Genomic DNA, 25,376 nt, shown 5'->3' with positions numbered 1-25,376 from the left:
TCATACAAACCTTAGAAAGAATTAGTGCCAATCACTGTTTTGGAATAGATCCCAATTAGAATAATGTTAGCTTTTAAAATTTAAGAAATAAAGTTGATTTAATTTTTCTTCAAAAATGAGACATTAGTAATCAATTTAATAATTTTGTTCCATTATTATAAAAATTGTAATATTTTGTGTGTAATTATTAAGTCTTTAAAAACTTGAACTAAAATTTATTTTAATTATAAATTCAATACATGTATGTTTATATTAATTAAATTTTTAAAGAATTTGAATTTACAGCATATAACTTTAATAGCAATATAATGTTAATTAATTAACAAATTTAAATTAATTTTTTATTCAAATTTTCATATCAATGAAGCAATGCCTATATTAAATGAAATTTTAAAATACAAAGCAAATGTTTATGTTCCTTAAAGTTTGTCAACTGTGCAAAAAATTTGTTATTTTTTATTAGGACTGTTGATTAACTATGATAATTTTTCCTCTGATTAAAATTAATCAAGTATCTGGGTGAATCTGGAAGTGAAATATAGTTTGAAATTTGTGTTCTTTGAGATATGTGTGAATGCTTTGAATGATTTCTAATAGCTTTTATATTTTCTATCTATATCTGTCTGGCACATCATTAAAAATGGCAAGTTTGTGGCAATGATTATCATCTCTTGTGGTGCTGCTTGGCAGTCCCACAAAAGCAATACCAATCCAACCTTTGTGGCATTGGCAGTGTTTTCATGCTTCTAAAGCAGCTAGTAACATTGATTTGTTGCATTACATGTAATTCATTATAATGAAAGATTTGAAGATATGGGTCTCAATGTAGAAACTTAGAATTTAAGGGATTACTAGATATTTATATTTAATTTCTTATTGAAATAAGATTTATATAAAAATGCAGTGTTTAAACATTCGTGGCAATTATTTTCATCTATCTTGAATATCTACTTCACTTGTGCAGTAAAAAAAAATGCTGTCTGCAGAAGAGCAGGCAGCATTGTGATTTTGATAGCTGCTATTACATGTTGCATTCTTCATAACAGTATCAGAATATCAAATCTGTACTTAAGAGTTTTGAATCTCTTTTTATTGGCCAATCATATCTATGAGTTTTATTGCACATGCTTTTACTGATAGGGGATTGGCTGCCATAATTTGAAAAACTATATTATATCAAGTGATTATTCCTACTAAATTTTTTCTTTATATCTTCATTTACAATCATCATAAACAGCAACAAAAAGGTCAGCACATATCAAATCTTTGAAAATAAACTTAAGCATTTTAAGCTGCTTTTTCAAATTCTGGCAAGTAATATTTCATGTGTAAAAATTTTAGTAAAGAAATTTTTTTTTGTTTGGTATAATTTAATTTTTATCTGATAGAAATGATAATGAATCTAAAATGGTATCTGTTGAATGTTATAAATCTGAATCTGATGCTGAATAGAATGCTTTGCTATTATATTGGATAATATATTAAGATTACATCCATATATTTATCTAGTTATATTGAAATATTTGGTAATGCTTATAGTTTGGTTTTACTCTCCTTGAGCTTCACTGAAAGTGTATTTTATTCAGTATTCATCCAACTTGAATCAGTTTAGTTGCCTTGATAACTGATTTAATTGGAGAAGAAGAAACCTTTAAATATTTCAGGATTATAGTTCTAATAATAATTGATTTTTTTTAAGTTTGTAAATAGTTTTTAATCCATGTTGTAGACCAGAATTATCTTTTAATTTAAGATTAATTACAATTAAAATTTTTAAAATCCAAATAATCATTTAGCAGATCTACTACTAAAACTTTGGTAAGTTATTACAATCAAAATATTATCACATTTTGTAAATGTTAATCATAATTTGTAATTTATTTAAACTCAAATATTCTATTTGTCAAATAGGATTTAAATCAACTTGAATGTGTTTTATACTGAAATATAAACAATACACAATCATATTAAAGTGATAATTTAATAATTTTTTTTTTAAATTCTGAAAAGTTACTTAGAAGTCATTAAGTATTCATCCTCTGATAAAATATAGTTATCAGCACTTCATTTATTTAAAAAAAATTAATTTAAAGATTTTTTGGAGATACTTTTAAGGTTACTTTGTAATATATATATATTTTCAAATCAGTATCTTTGTTAAAATTTTTTGAATTAATATTATTTTTTAACTTGAGTTGAACGACGAAATTGAAAATATGTTGTACTTAGAGTACCACAAATACAAATCTGTTGTAAAAACGTGCTTTATATTGCTTAATTTTATGTTGTATAATCTTATCTTTAAAATATGTAAAAAATATACAATATTGAACACATACAAAAAAATAAAAATTTGTTCAGTCTTCTTTAATGTTCTTTCATAATTACAGAAATGTGTGTGTGTCTTCAATGTCGTATATTTTTTACATTTTTTAAATATATATTTCATCCAGGATTTTTGGAATATTTTTTATTACAATTTTATCATTATTATTTTTATATATTTGTTGTTATTATGATATGCTATGCTACTTTGATATTTTAATGGGATTCATTTTATGTTTATTGTATTGTATTGAATTATTGTCTGTGACCAGCTATATTTCACAAGTAAATAAGTAAATAGAATAGTCATGGTATAAGTTGGGGAGATTGTAGTGACTGACTTGTCTTAATGTTCATTCCTTTGTAGATCACATATTTTGTGCATGCAAGAACTGGATGTTTTAATAAAGCAACCAGCTAAATTCTTTTTTTTTTTTTTTTAAAAAACATTATAAAATGGTATACTGTTACATTCTAATAATTGTGATAAGTCTCATCTATATTTGAAATCAAAAATCTGTTAAGATATGTTTATCTTTTAGATTTTCATTTTATTCAAACAACCAGTAGCTTTTTTCTTTTTTAAATTTGTAAATAGGACAAAGTATAGTTTTATGAATGTCCTTGATCATATCCAACATTTCACTACCAGTTTTTCTTGAATTGGTTTCCAGAAAATTTTACAGCTTTTAGTTCAGATTTAAAATTTGTTATGGATATATTTTAACTACATTGAGACAGTGACAATTAATGGGTAATTAAACTAAATTAGATTTGCAGAATTTTTCTAAACATATCTAACGAGTTGCAAATTAAAGTTATGTTGTCATCATTCTTATACTTTACATAAGAGAACTTTTGAATTTTTTTAAAGTTTAATTAACTAAGTTTCTTGAAGACATTAGAAACAAACAAACGATTATATTTGAATTGAAAAAATTCTGTTGTTTTTAAGGTTATAAATTGAAAAAAATGCTGAATTTAAAATCACTATATACTGATTTTAGATCCAAAGGAAGTGCAACTGGATTAATAATTAAATATGGCATATTAGAAGAAAGTTATGACTTAATATCTTCTTTTTATTTAAAATAAAATAAAAGCATTAATTAATTAAAAATGCATGTAAATTTAATGACCGACTGAAATAAAATATTATTATGACTAATAGCACAATATTCAAATAAATTATTGAAATATATGTTAAAAATTATTTCTATCAAATATATATTATAAATGGTGTAAGGCTGCACATACCATTTAAATTTTGTTGCTGTAATTAAATATTTAAATTTACATGCATTTATTGAAACAAATAACAGTTTTAAAAATAAATACATCTTTTACCATAAAAATATATTTTTTTATATTGAAGTCATGTATGTGGTACAATCCAAAAGTTCGGGGACTGCAGTAATCTACGACAACAAAAGCATGGATTTGAAGTTACAGCGTATGAAATGGATTCTACCAAACCATCTCTACATGTTCAGGTTAATTTCACCCATGTCATGTGATTAAACCGCGAGCACTGCTGTTTTTTTTCGGAGATAGTTACCTTTGTTCTGCGACGTAATAAAAGTGGAGTTTCAAGAACAACCTCCAACATTAAATTTTGTCAGCGTTTAGGTAAAACACCTACGGAGACTTTAAAATTGCTAAGAAAGGTGTACAATGATTCTACCATGGCGAAGTCGAAATGTTGGATGTTGTTGTTGAAACTCCACTTTTATTACGTCGCAGAACAAAGGTAACTATCTCCAGAAAAAAACAGCAGTGCTCACGGTTTAATCGCATGACATGGGTGAAATTAACCTGAACACGTACAGGTGGTTTGGTAGAATCCATTTCATACGCTGTAACTTCAAATCCATGCTTTTGTTGTCATAGATTACTGCAGTCCCTGAACTTTTGGATCGTACCGTACCACGTAGATATCATTGGTACTGTAATATTTTTTATATTGTGTATAGTATGTTTAGAGTATTGACTGAAAAATAAATATAGTGGAATCTTAAATATTCAGAAATATGTGGACTAAAATCATTATAGATAACCAAATATTATAGATGAATATTCAAAAATGCTTTGCTTATATTGTTTATATTGTATTTGTATTTCAATTAGTGCATTATGTATTATATGAAATAATACATTATTTACTGAATGTATAAGCTTAAAAATAGTGTAAAAATATACTAAAGTTTTAAAATTCTTCAAAAATTCATCTTTGGAAGAATTTTATTAAACTAAACTTAAAGTACATGTTTATATATTTTTTTCAATTTAATGGAAAAAGTATAAATACAGTTTATCAATATCTAATTATTTGCTTACATCTTTAAAATTTTTATATTTATATCTTTTAGGCATGTGGAGATGCAAAATCTAAACCTTCCTTCCTGTCTGATAAAAATTTGGATTCTGCCATAAAGCATGTTGTCCGAAGATTTCCAAATATTGACATTAGAGGAAGTAGTGTAAGTTGAATCAGATTAATTGTAAACAGCATTGTGATTTAAGAAATATTTTCCAGTTATTAAGATATAAGATTTTGTTTTTATATATAAAGGTGAAGATTATTTTCTGAACCTAAACTTTATAATAATAAATAAAAATTAGTAATTTAAACATATAATGTATTAATATAGTAATTTAAAGAATTTTAGGTTTTGTTTTAAAATCAAAATTCAATTTGCCAGACAAACTTCATACCACTAGTCATTTAATGATAAAACAGGCAAAAAACAAATCTATACACTATATAGGTGTGAAAAAGACAAAAATATAATTATAACACTTATCTGACTCTTCTTTCATATGTTGTTATACAATCATTTCACAATAAATTAAAATGTTTTTGTTTATTTTCATTTATTCATTTAAATGAATTCATTATTCGTGTTTATTTAAAAATTATATACATGTATATATAATTTTGTAGAATAATTTAACTAAGTATTTTCATTTGTGCATTATTTATACTTAAATAATGCATTCAAAAACTAGGTCATAATATGAGATATAAAAAAAATAGAATAATAAAAATTACATAAATGAAATCCTCAGAATATTAAAACTTTTTATTTCTAAATTTTTCTAATAAAACTGCTTGTTTTAATCAGAAAAATATTTGTCTTGATCTGTTTAGAAAAGAAGATATAAATATATAAAGTAGAAGAAATTTTCCTGTTAAGAATTGAATTGTATTGGAATTATGAATCAAAAAATGTAATTTTGATTCATAATTCATAATTTTGATTCATAATTTGATCAAGCCAATGGTTATATGTCTGCCTGTAAAATTGTTTCACAGGCTAGGTTGTTTAATTTTTCAGTTAAATGTTTTTTGCTTATGTTAAATTTTTAATAAATATTTGAATGAAATATGTGACAGTTATTACATTAACACAAAAACAACTAAAAGGAAATTAAGATACAAATGAATATAATGTGAGAGGAATTTTTTCAAAGAAAGACCTCTCTCAAAAGACAAAACAACTAACAACAAAGTGATCTATGAAATTAAAAATTACTTATTAGATTATTAAAAATTAGAAAATTCAATTTTTCGTGTTTCATAATGATTTATATAACATTATATGTTTTCAATATACATATTTAAACAGAATTCTTTATTTAAAAGCTCTTTATTAATAAATGTATAATTTAATCACAGAATGAAAGTTCTTGCTAATTATATAGATTAAAGTAGACAATTAAAGTAAGATAATTATATTACTCTAATAGTGATATAATGAATAATCTCATTTTTGTTTAAATGATTTAGCTTTTATACATGTTAATTTTATTTTCAGAGCCAACTTGGAAATGTGTATAATATACGTCAGGAAATAATGAAAAGTTTATCACTTTATTACTATACTTTTGTTGATTTACTTGATTTTAAGGTATTTATGTTTTTAATACTTCCAAATTTTAATGATTGATTAAAATTACATTGGATTATTGATCAATAATATATTTAGAATTGAAACAATTGGATAATAAATCGTGATTATTCTATTAAAATACTAGTACTCATCCGATATAACTTGCAATGCATTCATTCATCACATGAGAGTTATTGGTTTGAATTTCCTTTTTGGTTATTGTTCTTTTAAATTTAATTATCACAAATTATACAGTTATTAAATTTGCTATGAGATAATGAGCTTGTTTGTGATGTAAAATTGTTTTAATTAATTAATTATTATTCAATAGCCCAGCATAATTTCAGACAATTATTAAATTTTAAGTAATTACTAGATTTTTTTCATGAGATTATACTTAAAATTTCCTTTTATATACAAATATAATTAAAATTATCCACGTTTATTAAATAAAGAAAATATTTTACGTTTTTAAGAATTGATTTTATTTTTATTTTTATTTATTAAAACTATGAATAAAAGACACGTTAAAAGAACTCATACAAAGTTTTATTAATTTTGAATAAAAATCTTAGTGTAAATAATAACACAGTATAAAGTCAATTAAATGTTTTTTCAAGTAACCTTAATTTTTTGATTTTTGTACACAATTTTAGGAATATTTATGTTAACTAGTCAGGAACTGCTTATATCTAATGATATGGAATTCAGAGAGAAATTAAATTTAAGGATTTTTTTAAGAACATTACTGCATTTGAAATAATGTTTATATACAGACATGTATACAAAGGATTTAAAATTCTTATTATTTAAAGCTTATATATAATTTTATACATATAGAGTTTAATCATAATTCTTTAATTTCTTTAAAATTCCTTAGTCATATGAATTAAAGAATTTGATGAAAATTACTTATTTATTGTTAAATTATACAAATAATATTTTAATGCATTAAATTGTAATTAAGTTAAACACTAGTAAATAATTACCAGTGTTCATAATTTAATGATTTCAATGATTATTAACAATATAACTAAACTTATTAGTAGATGAGTGGATAAAACATTGAACACCAGTAAAGTTGATTATAGATCTGCACCTCATCAACAGGCTGGCCTTATGGAGTTTTCTGAATTTTCTTCTTATGTCTAACTCCTAAATAGGGACCATGTTCCCATAGAAAGTCTTGGGAGGCATCTCCTCTTAGCAGATCACTTGTTTTATGTTGCTTTATCCCTTCAAAGCCAAACCAATATAACTAAAAGTTGAGATATATACACTCTTATATGAGATATAATATATATTTATATACATTTATACTTAGATTTCAACCTTAAATTGATTATTTAAGTTATAATCTTCTTTAAGATTGAAGTTGATTTTGCTATTTTAAATGTGAAAAATTTGTTTGTTCAGTATTTTAGTTTTAATGTAAAATATTAAAAAATTGTCAGTTTAAGAAATTTTTATCAAATTCAATTTATGATATAATTTCTACAACTAACAATTTTTTAAATATCTTACATCCATTATACAATAACAGGAAAAACATAATAAACAGAATATAAAACAAATTCTGTTCTATGTATTATTTTATAGGCTGAAGCTGATCTAAGAATTTATTGAAAATGTCTATTATTTTAATTTCTGTGTATTGTAAAGTAGTACAATTTTTGTTCTCTAATTTACAACTCTATTTGTTATGCATTATTAAAATAATGCCTAACAAATTCATAGTTATAAAGTTTTGGTGAAAATATTATATTGTTTATCTGGATATTAATGAGAAATGATACTTTTGTATTTAAAAGATAACATTATTGGAATGATTAATAGCCTATTAAATTATGACAATTAAGTTTAACAAAATATTGTTTTATTTATTGATAGATTTATAGACAATAAAATTTTTCAGGATCATGTATGTGAACTATTAACAACAATGGATGCTTGTCAATTACAATTGGATATAGTAAGTGAATTTTAAAATATTTCTAACAATTCAGATAGCATTATTTATATTGTATTTAGTCATCTATACTAGTTGTAAATGAAAATTTTGTTTATTTAAAAACAAAAAATTTTTATAAATGAATATTTTCATAAAACATTAATTTTAAAGAAGAAAAAGAAAATTATTTCATATATTTAGAATTGTTTTATATTTATTTTTGAAACTATAGAAAAATGCAATATAATTGAAATTTATGAATTTAAATGGAATAATTTTTATTGTATTTGATTATGTTATAAAAAAAATCTAGCAACAAGTTACATAACTTTTCTGGTTGTTGAGATTTTATTTAAAAACTAAATTTCGTATTCCGAATTTCATAAACCGTTTAATATAGTTATTAAAATGGAACAGATATAACAGTGAGTAAAAGTTTCTTCTAATAGTGAGACTAGTGATATTTATTACATCTTTCTTAATTATCCACAATAAACAACCAAGATTAAGACAGAATTGTTTTAATCTTGGTCTGTTTATTGTAGATAATTAAGAAAGATGTAATAAAGATCATAATAAATAAAATTGTGTGCACATCATCTGTTATGATAGTTTGTTGTAAAAAACTTTTTTTATTTTTAATTATTGTAAAATGGCAAAAGGCTTAATTTTGAGGATATTGATGAGTTTCATAAAAAAATTGTAAATGCTAATAACAAATAACATCATCTTTAATTCTTCATCCCCTCAACCTTTAACAAGCAAAACTTAATAGCATCAATGCCCTTACACACAAGCTACAATGCCAAATTTTATTTTTTTAATCTTTATTCCATCTTGAGACATTAAATGAAATAGATGCCAACACACACACACACACACACCTGCACATCTAACAGAACTTTTTTGCTGGTTTTTTTTTTACTTTTTGCAAAAAAAGCTTGGCAAGTCAAATTTTAAACAATTTCGATACTTTCCTTTGTTATGTATACATAACAGCCTTGAAAGTAAAAACTAATACAGTCAAACCTCAGGTTTCAAACTTAATTTATTCTTAAAAGTTGTTTGAAAACTAATTTGTTCTCAAACTGAAACAAATTTTCCCATAAGAAACAATATAGAATGGATTAATCCATTCCTGACCCCCAAAACAAAGCCTTTCTTTTACCTTTTTAGTTTTATTTCTTGCATAAAAATGCTTACAAATGCAATATAATATTATATATAATACAATATTATATTATTAAATTTTTGTTATTTAATTTGAGTTAAGCATCTTTAAACACAGATTTGTGAATGTAATTTATATTATCTGAATGTCAATTAAAGTGGTTTTCATTAATTAATTTGATTTAAATTCAATTGCAATGTGTTCTGAAAAACAGAAGTAGTATCTTATCTGCATGTGCATTGAAATCTAATTTGAATAACAACATTATCAATGATTTGTGTTGTGATGTCTAATGACACGAGGCAATCTTGGCACCACCAGCTTCTGAATCAGTAGTCTGGTTGTTGATTTGTCGGGCTGTCAATTTTCTTTAACACAGAAAGTATATGGAGTTGACTGTCTGTGTCTATCTAATCTGTGGCTGACTCTTGCTGAGTAACTTGTTTGGTGACCGAGTTATCGTATAGCAAAAGGGACACATAAGCATTCAAAATTTTGTTCATAAATTAAACTGTTCAAAAAGCAAGGCATTTGAAACCTGAGGTTTAACTGTATCTTCATTTCATTTTCAAAGATTTTAATTTTATTTTTATATTAAAATTTATAGTTCTGTTTGTTTGTTTTAATTATAAATTACTGCTGTATTAACATACTAATTTTAAGAATTTTTTTTAAATGATTGTAGAAAATATGATGCTAAAAGAGAAAGTATTTTTATATAATTATTTACACTTTTCCTTGTAAATGTATAGTATTATACAGATTACATATACATTTCCTTGTCTGGTTATAGCAATTTACTTGCATTTTGTGTCTTTATTTTTAGGTTAAACATTTTTTATGTTAATGTTTACATAAATTAGAAATTAATTAAGATACTTAAAATCAAGTTTAATATGAAGATTAAATGTCTGAAATTTCATTCACATTACAAATAATAAATTATTTTCAAGGAAATGATTCAGAATTTTAAATTAAATCTGATAAATAACAGTTTTCATTTCATTTAAAATTTTGATATTAGTTTTAAATTAATATCAAAACTTAATTTAAAATAATTGTAAATTCTAAAATCAGCATAAATGTAGCTTTATATATTTAGATTTAAGATAAAAAGCATATTTTATAAAACTGTAATTTCCATTTTAGGTTTTAAAAGAAACAATTAAGTGAGATAAATTCTACCAAGTATGCCAAATGACTGCTGGATTACATTGGGCTACTTCTCCCCTATTATTTTTAATTAATTTCTAAAATTTGTTACTAGAGGCAGACATTATTCCCCTTCTCTTATTAAATTTAATAATTAAATTATTTATAAACTATTCATTTAATTATAAAGTAATCATGGAGAAGTAGCCTGATTTAATCTGACAGTTGTTTGGCATATTAATAATATATAAAGTGTGCAATGCCAAAATACAAACTTTTCAGGAGAGGTTAAAAAACACTTTTTCTAGTGAATGAATTCATTTCAATTTTACAATAAAATGGTAAAAAACTCACTAGGTTGCAAATTCTCTGGAATATCAAAATGATGTAAATATAAGCTGTAATGTTTCAAGTGCCAATGGTCACATGACTTGCATTTGGCACTTTAAACATTATAGCTTCACATAAATTCAACTTTAAAGTATAGCCACTTACAGTAGTGCCAAAATGGCACAATATTTTTTCCAGCAAAAAATATTGCATTTAGAATTCAATTCTTCAATAAAATGTATTAAGAGAAAAAAAAGCATTTACAATGTTACGACACTGCATGCTTCATATATTAGTTTTTGGGATGTTCGTATGTAAATTCTAATTTTAAAATATTTTGAAAAATTTTTAAAATAATTTAAAATTAATAATTATTCTTTTATTATTAATAATTAATCTATTTTTTTAAAACAAGTATTCATATATGGAAATAAAGTATACTTACTAAAATGCGTTTTTTATAATTATCAATAATATAAAAAACTTTTACATAGAATTTTTTAAATAAATAAACATGCTTTAATTTATAGGAAATTACACATGACAAACTAATATTGTTAATACAAGGTCTTCAAAAAGAATGCTAACATTTTAAATTACTGTAATTATGTTAATTATTACCTGAGAGGTAATTGCACATCAGTGATAGCAGACAAAACTCAAAACATTTACTCTATCTACATTCAAATGACTTTTAGTCTACTGTCTCTAGAAAACATTGAAAATCATGTTGACAATGACTGATTTCAGCTTTGTAAATTGCAGAACACAAATTGCTTTCTCTGTTGCAGGGTCACCATTTTTGTTTACACCACTTCCTAGAGGCAGTAGACAAAAAGACATATGCAGATGGTAGATTAAACTCAAACATTTACTCCATTGAGTGATGTAGATTGCATAATTCTCAGATAATATTTAATTTATGGGAAATTACATAAGAATTATAGTAATTTAAAATGGTAGCATTCTTTTTGGAAGTCCCTGAATGTATAGATTATATAAACTATAAAGTTCTATGTATGTCTGTATACACTTTGTGCACTTACATATAGCTAAAATAATAATAATGGCATGTCATACACAATAGTCCATTATAAGTTAAGATATATATTTTATTTGATCACAAATATTTGACATATATAATAATAATAATGGTGTAGGAAGTTTTGTAATAATATATCTAAATCAAAATTATCACAACTGACAAATAAAAAAATCTACTTCCTTTTAGATATGTATCAATGTTTTGTATCAAAAAACATTTATTATTACAATATTTATAAGATAAATTTTTTCTTTTTTTAGACTATAAGCTTTGATTTAACGAAAGGATATTTGGATCTCATTGTGACTTACATTTCATTGATGATTCTTTTGTCAAGAGTAGAAGATAGAAAGGCAGTACTTGGATTATTTAACACTGCTCATGAAATGACTCATGGTCATAGGTATAATTAATATTATAATTATGCTATGATATTAAATAATTAAATGAATTAGTTTAAGATTAAATTTGTATTTTAAATTCACTTTACTAAAATAATAGATAAAAGTTTAATAAGTCATAAAATATATGTAAAGATATATCAGATTAATCTGTGAATTATTTAAATACAATGTAAATTGGCTTTGCTTTATGTAGTCAGTTTCAGAAATGTAACAATTGTATATATCCAGATAATCTTAAAATATTAATAATAAAAATAAATTTTAGTGATTCCAGTTTTCCTCGATTGGGCCAAATGATTGTTGATTATGATCCACCTGTTAAAAAACTTTCAGAAGAATTTATTCCTCATTCAAAGGTAATTTTTATATTTATTTTCTTATTAAGTATCAATAGTTATTTAATATTTAATTTTTTGCAATCATGTAAAAACTTGTTTTTAACTTAAAGTAACAACTTGTAAGAAATTTAAAAATTATTTTAAATTATTAGGTAGGGCTTTCCAATGGGGTCAACAAACAAATTAGTTACATATTGAATATATTGTATTTTAACATTGTACTTACTAAATAATTAAACAGTCATTCAAAAATTCTTGAAAATATCTTCATTATCATTTTTAAAACATTTCAAATATAAAAAATTTATTTAAAAGTAGCATGTATATATGTATAAGGGATCTATATATGAAAAAGAAGGGTCAATATGTGAAAAAGATTGAGAATTCTTGTTATAAAGCATGAAGACTTTTTATGTTTTAATTTAATTGATAAACTATTTTAAACTAAAATATATGACATTATTTTCTATTATGGTACTTACTAATGAATAATTTTAGTAAATGAAATATAAAAAATTATTTATATATGCTTTCTTTAATTTACTTGTAATACACCTAAAAGACTTGAAGTTTGAAGTTTTTTTCCATTAAAAAACTTCAAACTTCAAGTCATCTTTTATCTTGTTATAAGAATATTTTCCTTTTTTAAAATGACATCAGTAAATCTCCACAGTTGATAAATTTTGTATTAATAATCAGTTTAGGCTATATATTTATTTTAAATATTTAAGTAGCAGATATTCTATTTAAAAATATAAGAATATTGGTAACTTACATATATTAAAATAAATATGTAACTAAACTTCTGAATACTAAATGCATTACAATAAATATAATTTTGAAAAATTGTAGTTTTTACTTACATAATTTGTTTAATGGACATTACATAGAAATATACAAATAATAGATTTGAATAAAAGAGAAATATGATTTAATTATAAAAATGAAATAGTCTGTAAATATAAAAGATGTTCTAATTTCAAATTACTTTATTCAAATGAAAAAGAAGAAAAATGTCCTGTTATTTCACATTAATATCTAATATACTAATTAAATAAAGTGTTATTTTAATCAAAATTTAAACTTATCTTGTCTACTAGTACTTTATCAATTAACATGACTTATTATACTGGATTTATGGATTCAGCAATTAGGTATTACAGATCAGAAATAATATTGTTTATTTAAATCATCTGAACACATACACTTTAACATTGTGTTTCGGACCTGTTTGTCCCTCATCAGCAGGCATTTAAAAGACATTTTCTACAATTAAAATAAATTTTGTTACAATCATAAATAAACATAAAATTCCCGACAATAAAACAATAAAATTCTTACAACTTCCCGGTTTTTAAACACATTCCTAATTCCGAGCATATTTAAAATCAATATTAATCAAATAATTCCATATGTATTTCTATTTTTTTAAATACATAAATAATTAAATTAAATAAATTTTTTGGTTTAAAACTTACACCAAAACTTACATCATTGTTCACATTCACTTAAACTTCACCCCAATCTGTTCCAATCCTTTCTTTTATCCTTTCTTTCGTCTCCCCCCTCTTCCATCAATGATTCCTTTCCATGATTGGTGTATCTCTTTTCCGGTATTGTTATTTATTCTATCCGTTTGTTTAATTATATTGTGTGTTCATATAATTGTCTTTTATAATTATTTTCCTCTTTTTTCCTTATTTTCATGGTATTCAAATCAATTTTGCAACCTTCTGAATTACAGTGTTCAGCCACTGCTGAATTTGCATATTTTCCCCTAATTGCTCGAATACGTTCACTTAATCTTATTTTTAATTTTCATTTTGTTTCACCAATATATGTTTTCTTCGGGTTACACTACACCTACAATTAAATGAATACACTACACTTTTTTCTTCTGTTATGTCATATTTTTCTTCGTTTCTATAACACAGATAGTTTTTAGTTGAATTTATTTTTTCTGGTATTAAATTAATTCTACTTCTTACTACTTTTTTAATTCTTTCAAATAACTTTGGAACATACCTTAATTTAACAAAGTTTTTCTCTTTATCCATTAATTTTAATTGTTTATCATTTTCTAATTTTCCTGTCCATTTATTCAGTAAGTATTTTGGATAATCATTTGAAATAAACATTTTAATTATTTTTTTCTTCTTGTTTTTGTGTTTCAGTCTCGCTTGTTCTTTGTCTTATTTTATTCACATACAGGTAGGCTTCCTACAACACAGTAGATACGTTCCTTGAAAGTACTGCATTGTGAGAAATCACATTATAGGAGACATCAACTTAATACAAAAACTGGGATTCAGTTCTAAAAAGAGAAAAACTGCCTTTTATGGTGTAACGTTTTCATCATTTTTTAAATTTATGTACATAAAAAGCTTAAATAAAATTCAACATCATATAAAAACTAAAAAGATTATGATTTCAAGTCAAAATCAAAAAGAAACATAATGTTATGCTCACAAATTCATTCGTCATCATCACTTATTATAGTTGTTTGAGAATGTTTGACTGGCCTTATTTCAAGATCTGAGTTTGTTTCATCAAGTTCCACTGCACTTAACAGAAAAATTGCAACAGATCACATATGTGAAAGATAATTCGTTTCTAAATACCCTAAACTGCGTTGTAAGAAAATTTCCGCATTTTTCCAACTGCGTTGGAGCGAAAACGCGTTGTAAAGGTACCGTGTTGTAGGAGGCCTACCCGTACATTTTAAATATGTTATATTTCATACTAACCGGAATGACTGATTTGTAATTAATTATTTTGGGAATTTGTATAGATTTAATGTATTTTTTATAAATAGTCTATCGTCTTTTCTTTCAATTGTTATATCTAGATAGTTTATGCTGTTCTGTTTTTCTTTTTCTAGTTCAAATATAATATTTTCTTTTATCTTATTAGCCTTTTTTATAATTTTATTTTCATTAGTTTTTCTTTTATCAAAAATTATTATACAGTCATCAACATACCTGTTGTAAAATTCAATGCCCTCTATATTTCTAATCTGTTCATCAATTTGTATCATTGATATTTCAGCCAGTTTTGGACCTATGCATGTTCCCATAGGTATTCCTTCTGTTTGGGTGTAGAATTTTTTATCAAACTGAAAATAAATGTTTTTGATTATAATTAAACATAACTTAATTATCCAATTAATTATCCAGTTATTTTAATCAATTTAAATTAGTAACTTAATTTGCATTATAAGTAAATTAATACAAGATGGAATGTAGAATTTTAAAATTATATTTATATAGTTTTAAAAAATGAAATAATTCTGAAATACTACAATTAAGTCATTACAATTATTTTTTATACAGTTATTATTTCAAGCATTAATGTCATTACAATATGTGTTCCCAAGAAGAAATCTAGTTGTAGAAGAATGGCGTAAGAGTCAAATGTTGAGTCTTGTTGCATCACCTTCACAGATGCTTACTCCAGCACAGACAGACACAGTAATTATAATATTTAATATATTTAGAAATAGTTATATATATAGATTTTTAAACTTGATACTGGATAACTAAAGTAATTAATTAAATGTTTTCATTAAAATATTTATATATTAATGTATTTATATATTAGTGAAATTATTTAATTAATGCTTTACTTGAAGTGAAATTTAATGACAATAATAATGAATTATTAAATTATTAATAAATGTTAATCACATTAATATATTTTTATGTTGTTCATTATCTTGAAATAATAATGATAAAACCGATGAAATGTCATTTTTAACTGTCTTGGGGAGTTTAAAGTTTAAAACAAGTAATTAAGAAATAATAATGTAATAGCCCAAAATAATTTACGTATTATTTTTTTAAGTTGTTTTTTTTCAATATGTGTTATTTTGTTTTATCTGAAGATAATCAACTGATCTTAAAAATGCTCATTAATATGTTTGTTCAGTTTCATTATTTGTCTTAAATTATTATTTTATAATTGAAAAAATGTAATAATAACAAATTTTATAATGTAGTGGTATTATAATTATCAAAGAAAGTAGTAACAACAACTATGCAGCCTGATATACAGGAAAACAATTTAATTAAGAATAAAAACTGTAAAAAAATCGAGAATGAACGATCCTCGGATAAATATAATTATATTCAAAATAATATTATTGGGATTGATATGGTGACAAACTGTCTTCAGATTAGTTTTTGGAACTGTCAGGGCCTTAAAGGAAAAATTCATAATCTATCAACAAAAAAACTAATAAATTCTAATACAATTGGTTTCATGAAAACGTGGATAGAAAATTTAAATTTAATTGATAAAAACCATGTTGAACAAGAGAATATCTTGATTTCTAGTGACGCTCATCGATTAAGTAAATTTGGTCGACCTTCGGGAGGCATACTTCTCATTATGAAGAGAAACGTTGGTGAAATCATATATCAAAATATAACAATGTACTATATAATAGCTATAATTAGATTAAATAATCAACTCAAATCCGTGTAGAACGAATCTTACTTAGGAATTATGTGATATATCTCCCTCCATCGGTTAATAAGAAATCAATATTCATGAAAATACAACACTGTATTGATAGATGGGCCTTTTTGATACAAGTCTGGTTGCTCGGAGAAGACTTCAATTCTCGAATTGGAGAGATGATAGATACAAAACTATATATAAGTTATGAAAATATATACAACAGCAGACAGTCTAAAGATACAATCTTAAATAGTGAAGGTAAAGCTATAGTAGAATTTGTTTACGAAAACCAGCTTATTATACTTAATGGCAGAATGAGAGGTGATGTTCCAGCAAAATACACATACATATCACAAAATAGGAAGTCAATCGTAGATTTCATGATATATTCCGAGAAGTTAATCGAACATTGTCAGACCTTAACAGTTCTTGTTGAAGACATATCGGATCATTTTCCAGTAAAACTCACATTATTAACTAAAAAGGATATAAGAAGCAACATTATTAAAAAAGGTTATATATCAGAATTCAGCAAAAAATGTGAATCCAGAATTGATAAGCAAAAATGGTTAAAAAGAGCTGATTTTATAACAGCTGAAGTACTTAGACTGGAGGAAAAAAATAAACCGATTGTCAATTACCAAAGACTAGTTTCTAAAATGGTAGAATGTTGTGTCATGCGACGTAATCACGCGTTCAAATTGAAAACTAAAAATCAATGGTTTGACAACTCTTGTTATCACCACAAACTTAAAAAGCAAAAAGATCTTAAAATTTTTAGGAAATATAATACTCCTGAAGCATTATCAAACTATGTGAAAAGCAAAAAAATATACACAAACTTAATTAAGGCAAAAAAGAAACTTTACTAGATCAATATTAACAAAAAATTAATAGAATCAAGAGACACGAGAACTTTTTGGAAACAATAATAATGACATTTATGGGCTATACAATATTGTCAATAGGTCATTGAGACAATATATTGATTGTTAATTAAGCATTAAGGCTAACTAATAAATTGAAAAAGGCATATAATGTTAAAGAAGAACTATAATTGTAGATTATAATATCCTAAAAAATGTATAATTAACCCCCTTGTAACAGGCTAATGCCTATTACGTTAATAAACTTAATTCAATAATGTAGTGGTATTATAATTATCCTTTAACTGAATTTTTTAATTGTTTTATGCTTGAAATTAAACAGAAAAATCTTTTTTATTCTCTACTACTTTGCAAGTATGTTTTAATTATCATCATTAGTTGATATTGTAAACTTTATTGGGATTTTCTAGATTTATCAATACATATTAAGAATTGTAATTTGTAAGTAATACACAAAATTTCATGATTCTGTTAGTAACATGTCAATTTACCCATATTGAAATATTTATAAAATTTTAACATGAAAACAATTAAATCCTTCTCTTAAAAGAGCAAAAAAATTAATATTGTCATTTCTATAAAAACATTGAAATAGAAAATGATTCAGAAATTAGAATGACATCAGTTGATGAATATAGGAAATGATCTAAGCAAATAGTATTCTGACTGAGGAAGGCAAAAGTAAGATTAAAAAGAAGGATATTTTTCGTTTTAGATTTATAAATAGCAAAATAAATGAATATAGAATCAACCAGTTTGAACAATATACATGCACACACATTTTATAATTTTGTTGATAGAAAATGAAAAAATACAGTAGAGAACCGAAAATCGGAATCAATTGGGGACTGGGGTTGTTCAGATTAGGGATTTGTTCCGATTACGGTCTATGTACGAAAAAATATATTAACCTGTCCGATGTTCAAATTTTTCTCCGTTGCGTGTCGCTTCGTGTCGAATTTTCGTCGATTTTAAGCCTAACGAAAATTTTTATAATAATAATCGAGGCTATCGTATCGTTAAAAATTATTTCTGCATTTTGTACAAACAAAATAAATATATTGAAGAATATAAAAACATGAAAATTATACTTTAGAAGTAAATTTAGTATCAAAAACGTTCGATTCAGCACGACACAGTCCGACTGAAAATTGTGCCAATTACCGGCCATTCCGATTACCAGGGTGCCGATTTACGACTCTCTACTGTAAATAAAAATAAAAATGTTCAACAACAGAATGCTGTAAGGAAAAAATTGATTTTTGTTAAAATCAGCAACAGAAATTACAAAATATGTAAATATAATAATAATAAATTTGTTGCATTTATGCAAATAACCTTGATATGAAAAGTTAAATATAAATAATAGCTATTCGATTTTCAAAGATCTACAGCTTTTGAGCTACCATGAAATAGCTATTAAGACTTAACAAAATCAATCCTGTAACTTGTGATAATCAAAATAAAAAAGTAAACATCATAATTAAATATAATCATAAATAAAATTTTCATGTTATTTCACAGTGCTATTCTAGTAACATGTTGCCAGTAATAAAAAAAAACTAAAAGTAATAGTTATTATTATATATTACTTTTATGTACCTATCTAAATATAATTGAGCAAAGATTTTATTCTTAAATAATTTTTTCATATTTCTATCTTGGTAACAATACTTTGATATTTTTCATTTTCAGTGTAAGGGATGTGGTTTTTTTTCAAGTTACACACAGGTTACAAGTTCAAGGTGCATCTTTTAAAGCACCTACATAACTTTGATATAAAATTCATATCATTTTCTTAAAAAAATGATATGAATTTGTTAATCCACAGAAACTAGCGATGGAACAATCAATTAACTAGTAATGGAACAATCAAGATTTATATCACATTTTATGGAACTTTCAGCTGCAGCTAGTTTTTAACTGCAATTATGTTTAGATTAGGAGTGATATGGTGATCAGCTTAGTGCTGTTATTTTTAACAGCATTTGATATTTTCTATTAAATTATATCATTGCTAACCTAACTGCATATTCAACCATGCATTCATGTGATGCAGTGATGCACTTCCCTTTGATGCTATGCAGTGAGGCATTCATCTATCATATTTGACAGCCTGTTTAATGATTCCATTTGATATTTTGAAATACATTAAAAGGTAATAGCATGTATTTTTTTCACATGCTACAATTTTGTCATTAGTGCTGGAAGGGACTGGAAGTTCACACCATCATTTAGTATATTCCCAACATAGTACACATATTGCCCTATTACTTTTTGAAATAATTGGCTATAGAGAAACTTTTGTTACCATCCTTTATATATCCTTTCCAAATACACAAATGGCCCTACGAAAAGTTAGGCACAAAAGCTTGAAAATGGCTATCGAGACTTTTGATTAGTTAGTCAAAAACTATAACATACTAAAATTTCAGCCAATTTTACCAAAGGCCAAAACCAATAAGGTCTTTTCTAAGGAAATCTAGTTGAAAATCTTTACTATGAAAGAATTCCTTATAGTTAATCATTTTCAAGATAAACTAAACATTTTCACTATATTAAATATGTTTCTTATTATGCTTTTTTTTCCAATTTATGAATGTAATATGTTTTTTGAAAAACTGTTCATGAAGCGTATCTTATAATTTCAATCCAAAATTATTATTAATTTTAATAGAATCAATTCTGAACTAAAGTAGTCTGAATTTTTTTATACATAAATACACTGAAATATTACTTATATACACATGCACAAATTTATTTCAATTATAGTACACTTTATCAAGGCATTGTTTCAGTATCTTTAATAAGATTCCATCTTATGTAATTTAATACCTATATTTATTTTATAAATTATATATTGTAAAAGTGTAACCATAATTTATAATAATTTATTATTATAATGAACTGATTTAGTAATTCTACTACTAAAAGTACTACTGATTTAGTAATTCTCAAGTCTTGCATTTGAATATGCCCATCTACATTTGGAATCACTTTGTCTTAAATTAAGACTAGTTGCAAAATTATCAGTTTTACATATATCAAATTGATTTTACTAAAAAAATGAATATAATTGCATGGTACAGTTTAAACATTAAAAAAAGAAAAAATTATAAAATCTGCCAAAATGGTGAAAAATTAGTATAGTGTGATTCTGGTACCAAACTAGTCTGAACCAACTGAATTCTACCAAATAGGATTCGGCTGGTTGAGACCAGTTTGGTAGAACTACTTCCTAAAATATTTTTATTTTGGTGAACCAGTGTTAAAATTGTACTTGTAATATTCATTTAGGCAATTTGGTTAATGTTACCTATGGTAGTGAATATGGCGGTTCGTCTCTGAAACAGTGGGGACACATGTTCTAATCTAACCTAACCTAACCTATTCTAATAAACCCCCTATTCTAATAATTTGGTTGGTAATAATTATGGTAATTTATTAGAATAGGTTAGGTTAAGTTAGAATGTGCGTCCCCACTGTTTCAGAGATGAGCCGCCATGTTCGCTATCATAACCACCAATATATTATAAAAGTTAGCATTTGCATAACACTGCCAACATTTTAACAGATTGATGCCAATTGGAGAGGAATGAAAGAGAAAGACTATGCAATAGACAAATAAATGTGAACAGAACTCATTGATGATTGTGATTTATCTGGGACTACCTATCATAATTATCAAACATCTGGCATTTTTTTGCATTTTATGCTCAACTCGCAGGTATGAGGGATAAATTGTAGGCACAAATATCTGTTTTTTGAATTCAGAAAACGTAGGACAATAAATATATTTCTGGGATAATTTTGCATATTGATTAGGGTTTCTGAACTTTTCTGATTTCAGATTTCCTGGCAAATACTGGGATTAGAGAAGGGAATTTTTTAGTTTTATTATATATATAATAATATCATTTGGGACAGAACATCACTATGTGCAATATAAAATTCTGTTGTTAATTTTAAATGTTGAGAATATCATCAATCAAATTGTCGTCATTATATATATAACGATGAAAATATACTGTATATAGTGATGATATATATATATAATATTATATTATGTATGTATGTATATATACTTGTATATACAGTTGAATTATGTTATAACAACATATAAGGGACCATCTTGTTTATAGCTTTACCTAGACCAGGGGTGGCCAACAGTTTTTGCCCTGGGCTGAATTGGAAAGAACAATTTTTTACGAGCCGAACAAAATATTAAAATTAAATCATGTCAAATATAAATATGCTGACCCGGGCGGCAGGTCGGGTTTGTTCGAACAGAAGTTCCTGACTCATGCACAATGTCATTTTACAATGCAAAGAAATGTACAAGCAAAAAAAAAAGGTTGATAGGCAGGTGACGCTGTGCATCACACATCAGAGTGACATGGCAGAATGGCAGATGAGTTTCAGTGAGTGTGGGGTCTTTTGTTCTTCAAATAGTGTAAATTTATAACACGAATACAAAAGTTGTAAATCGCTACAATGGAATTTTTTAAAAAATGAAGATGTATCACGAATCATCCATTTGACTGATTATTGGAAGTTAAGTAGCTAATATTGAAAAATTAATTGCGGGCCGCATAAACCCATTACGCAGGCCATATGTTGGCCACCCCTGACCTATACTGTCAATATTTTGTCGTTATAGTTGAGTTGTCATTATAACCAGTACTGTTATATTTGAATTTGACTGTACTTGTATATTCAAAGCCAATATACAATGTTTAATGCCAAATGAATTTTATTTGTAGTTTTTAACATGACTGTTTAAAAAATAAAATGTGTAGATTGATTTATCAGCAAAGCATCTTTTTAATTTTGTTAAGAATCCTGCCGAGATGGAAAAATTATTTCATTTCTGGTAAATATTGATTAGTGAACAATAATTACATAATTGATGGTTTTTGTTTTTTTGCTATCTTCATCCTGTGAGCATTAAGAGGGTCTTTTTCAAGTCCATCATGGGCTCTGCCATTATTATTTCATATATATTTTTTTCAATGCATGGTACTTTGGTATGAAAAAATACTGTAAAGCTCTCACATAAACTTATAAATAAATATTGCTTTTTCTACATAACATAGCCACTACTACAGCAAAGCAGTTGTTAAATTATTTGAATTCCACCACTGGTTCTTCTGTATTAGGTATATCTATTAAATGAAGATTTAGAAATTATTAAATTAAAAACTAGAATATATAAATTAATTTTTTGTGAGAGAAAGGGGATTATAAACATAGTGCTGCAAAATTAGAGCAAGAGAAGTATAATTAAATTTAGAAATAAGATTTTAAAAACTAACTGTTCAAAATAAGAGAAAAGTCAATTATATGTGTATTATTTTTTAAATTATAAACTGAACTTCAAGTCTTTAACAAATCAAATATGCAATATAAATCAAACTCAATTGTTATTATTTTTGTTTTATTTAGCTTAGGCCAATTAGTGTAAGTTGCTATTTATGTCATAGAAAATATGGTTTTGTCTTTGGCTTTTTTAATGTCAAAGAATAAGAGTGACAGAATTTTAAATATTGTTAAATTTGAAAAATTTTAAATTGTAGAGGTAGAGTAAATGAGAGAGAACATTTAAGAAATGAAGATGTTTTGATTAAAAATATTATATGCTCTATTTTAATCATTGGTTTATTAAAAAAAAATTAAATTAACTTTATGTAGAAAACTGAATTGACAGCTTTATAACTTGAATAGATTATGCAGATTATTAGGTAAATGCTAAAAATAGTTTGGAATTGTTATTTGCTAATTATAGACAGATGCATTTAAGAAAATACAGTTAATAGGTATTTGGAAAATATGGTATGTATAATATGGATAAGAAAAAAAATAAAGAATAAATAGTTTTAAATTGTATTGAAAATCCTGATGATACGCATAAAAATAATAATACGTTAAATTTTTACATTAATATAAATATATTTAAATTCATATACATGTGAATAAAAACAATTTTATTTATTAATTCTACAAGAAATATTTTATTATTTTTTAGATGCCTTGTGAATATTTATCATTAGATATAATGGAGAGGTGGATTATTTGTAAGTAAATATTATTTTATAAATAAATTATATTATATGTTTTACTTTCTTTAATTGGTTGATTTTATTATTATTTTAATAATAATTTGTTAAATTTTATGTTAGTTAATTCTTAACTTTAAATAACAGATAACTTGCTCTAATTTATTAGTATCTGCTTAGAAAAATAACTGTTAACTTTCAGGAAACTGAATTTATTCTTTATTAATTAATGTTTGCTCATCCTGAGGATATTTTCAATTTATAATGTAACTACAAGCAAACAATATAAAATATATTTTAAAATCGATTCATTAGAATTTAGACAGTTACATGAAACATAAAATTTGAACAAAATTGCAGTAAGAATAATTTTAAAAGTTAATCAAACTAATTTGAAAATTTTTTAAATGTATGCAGGAGTGAAAAAATATATACAGTAATTGGGGAAATTTAGAATTCAATTTGTCTAGAAGGGAAATTAAACATTACCAAAAGTCATGTACAAGCTTTGTCTATAGTATATATATATTGTTTGTTAATAACTTAGCATATTACAGTATATATTTATATTATAAGCTAACTATTATAATAGTTAAACTGGCTTATTCCATAAAGTTTTGATTTTTTGCCCAAGGGTAATGGTGAGAATGAAGAAACATTTGGGATGACTACAGTCTGTTTATAATGTTTAAATTTTTTGGATTGAAGATCTGTGTGTGGAGCCTTTATAATAAAAACTATTATTCTCTCTGGAACAGACTATCCTTAATTAGATAGACTCTTGCATTTCCTTCTGCAATTATTGTCTTTATCCAAATGTAACAAATATATGACTATGGAATGCATCCTAATGCATAAATTAATATCTTGGAACCTGAAATGTTTAGGTTTCTAGATAGGAAATCTTAAAATACCTGTTACTTTATTTTTAGAACTTACAATTTTAAGAATGTATTTCTAGAGTATGAAACGAGTAAATATATACTCTTTATATCTGACTTCGAGGATTCTATTCAGGCAGACAAACCAAATAATAAATGAATACTAAACCTTTATTTTTGCTTTTTTTAACAAATCCATTTTCAAAAAATCCAATAACTCCAAATGCAATTTGCCATTGCTAACAGGCCTACATTTATTTTCTGACTGTTGTTTCTCTTATACTGGATAATATCTTCCCAGCATGCATCTACATTCATACCTGTATTTAAATTTATTACATTTACATAATTTTTAATATAGAAATGTTCTATAATTCTTTTTTTCAAACAGTTTTTTGATTTGTATAATGTTTTAACATTATTTCTATCTATTTTACAATTAAAACTATTACGATGTACATACCATGGTGGTTCTTGTCTTT

The 25,376-nt window shown here is 24.8% G+C and overlaps 1 protein-coding gene across 4 annotated transcripts in view; it reads left to right on the top strand.

Moving 5' to 3' along the window:
* Hem (Nck associated protein 1 Hem) overlaps positions 1-25,376 on the top strand; it is an 80,894-nt gene that overhangs the window by 17,886 nt on the left and 37,632 nt on the right. For all 4 annotated transcript variants that reach the window (XM_067283263.1, XM_067283261.1, XM_067283264.1 and 1 more), the window contains exons 2-8: positions 4,695-4,805; positions 6,144-6,236; positions 8,134-8,190; positions 12,128-12,270; positions 12,537-12,627; positions 15,942-16,079; positions 23,983-24,031. In XM_067283263.1, the coding sequence (XP_067139364.1) occupies positions 4,695-4,805; positions 6,144-6,236; positions 8,134-8,190; positions 12,128-12,270; positions 12,537-12,627; positions 15,942-16,079; positions 23,983-24,031 (682 nt within the window). The remainder of the gene's footprint in view (positions 1-4,694; positions 4,806-6,143; positions 6,237-8,133; positions 8,191-12,127; positions 12,271-12,536; positions 12,628-15,941; positions 16,080-23,982; positions 24,032-25,376) is intronic.

Source organism: Centruroides vittatus, unplaced genomic scaffold (genome assembly GCF_030686945.1).
Source record: "Centruroides vittatus isolate TY-2023 unplaced genomic scaffold, ASM3068694v2 contig_980, whole genome shotgun sequence".
Lineage (NCBI taxonomy): Eukaryota > Metazoa > Arthropoda > Arachnida > Scorpiones > Buthidae > Centruroides > Centruroides vittatus.
The sequence above is the reverse complement of the archived record's forward strand: the minus strand, read 5'-3'. Positions and strand labels throughout refer to the sequence as shown.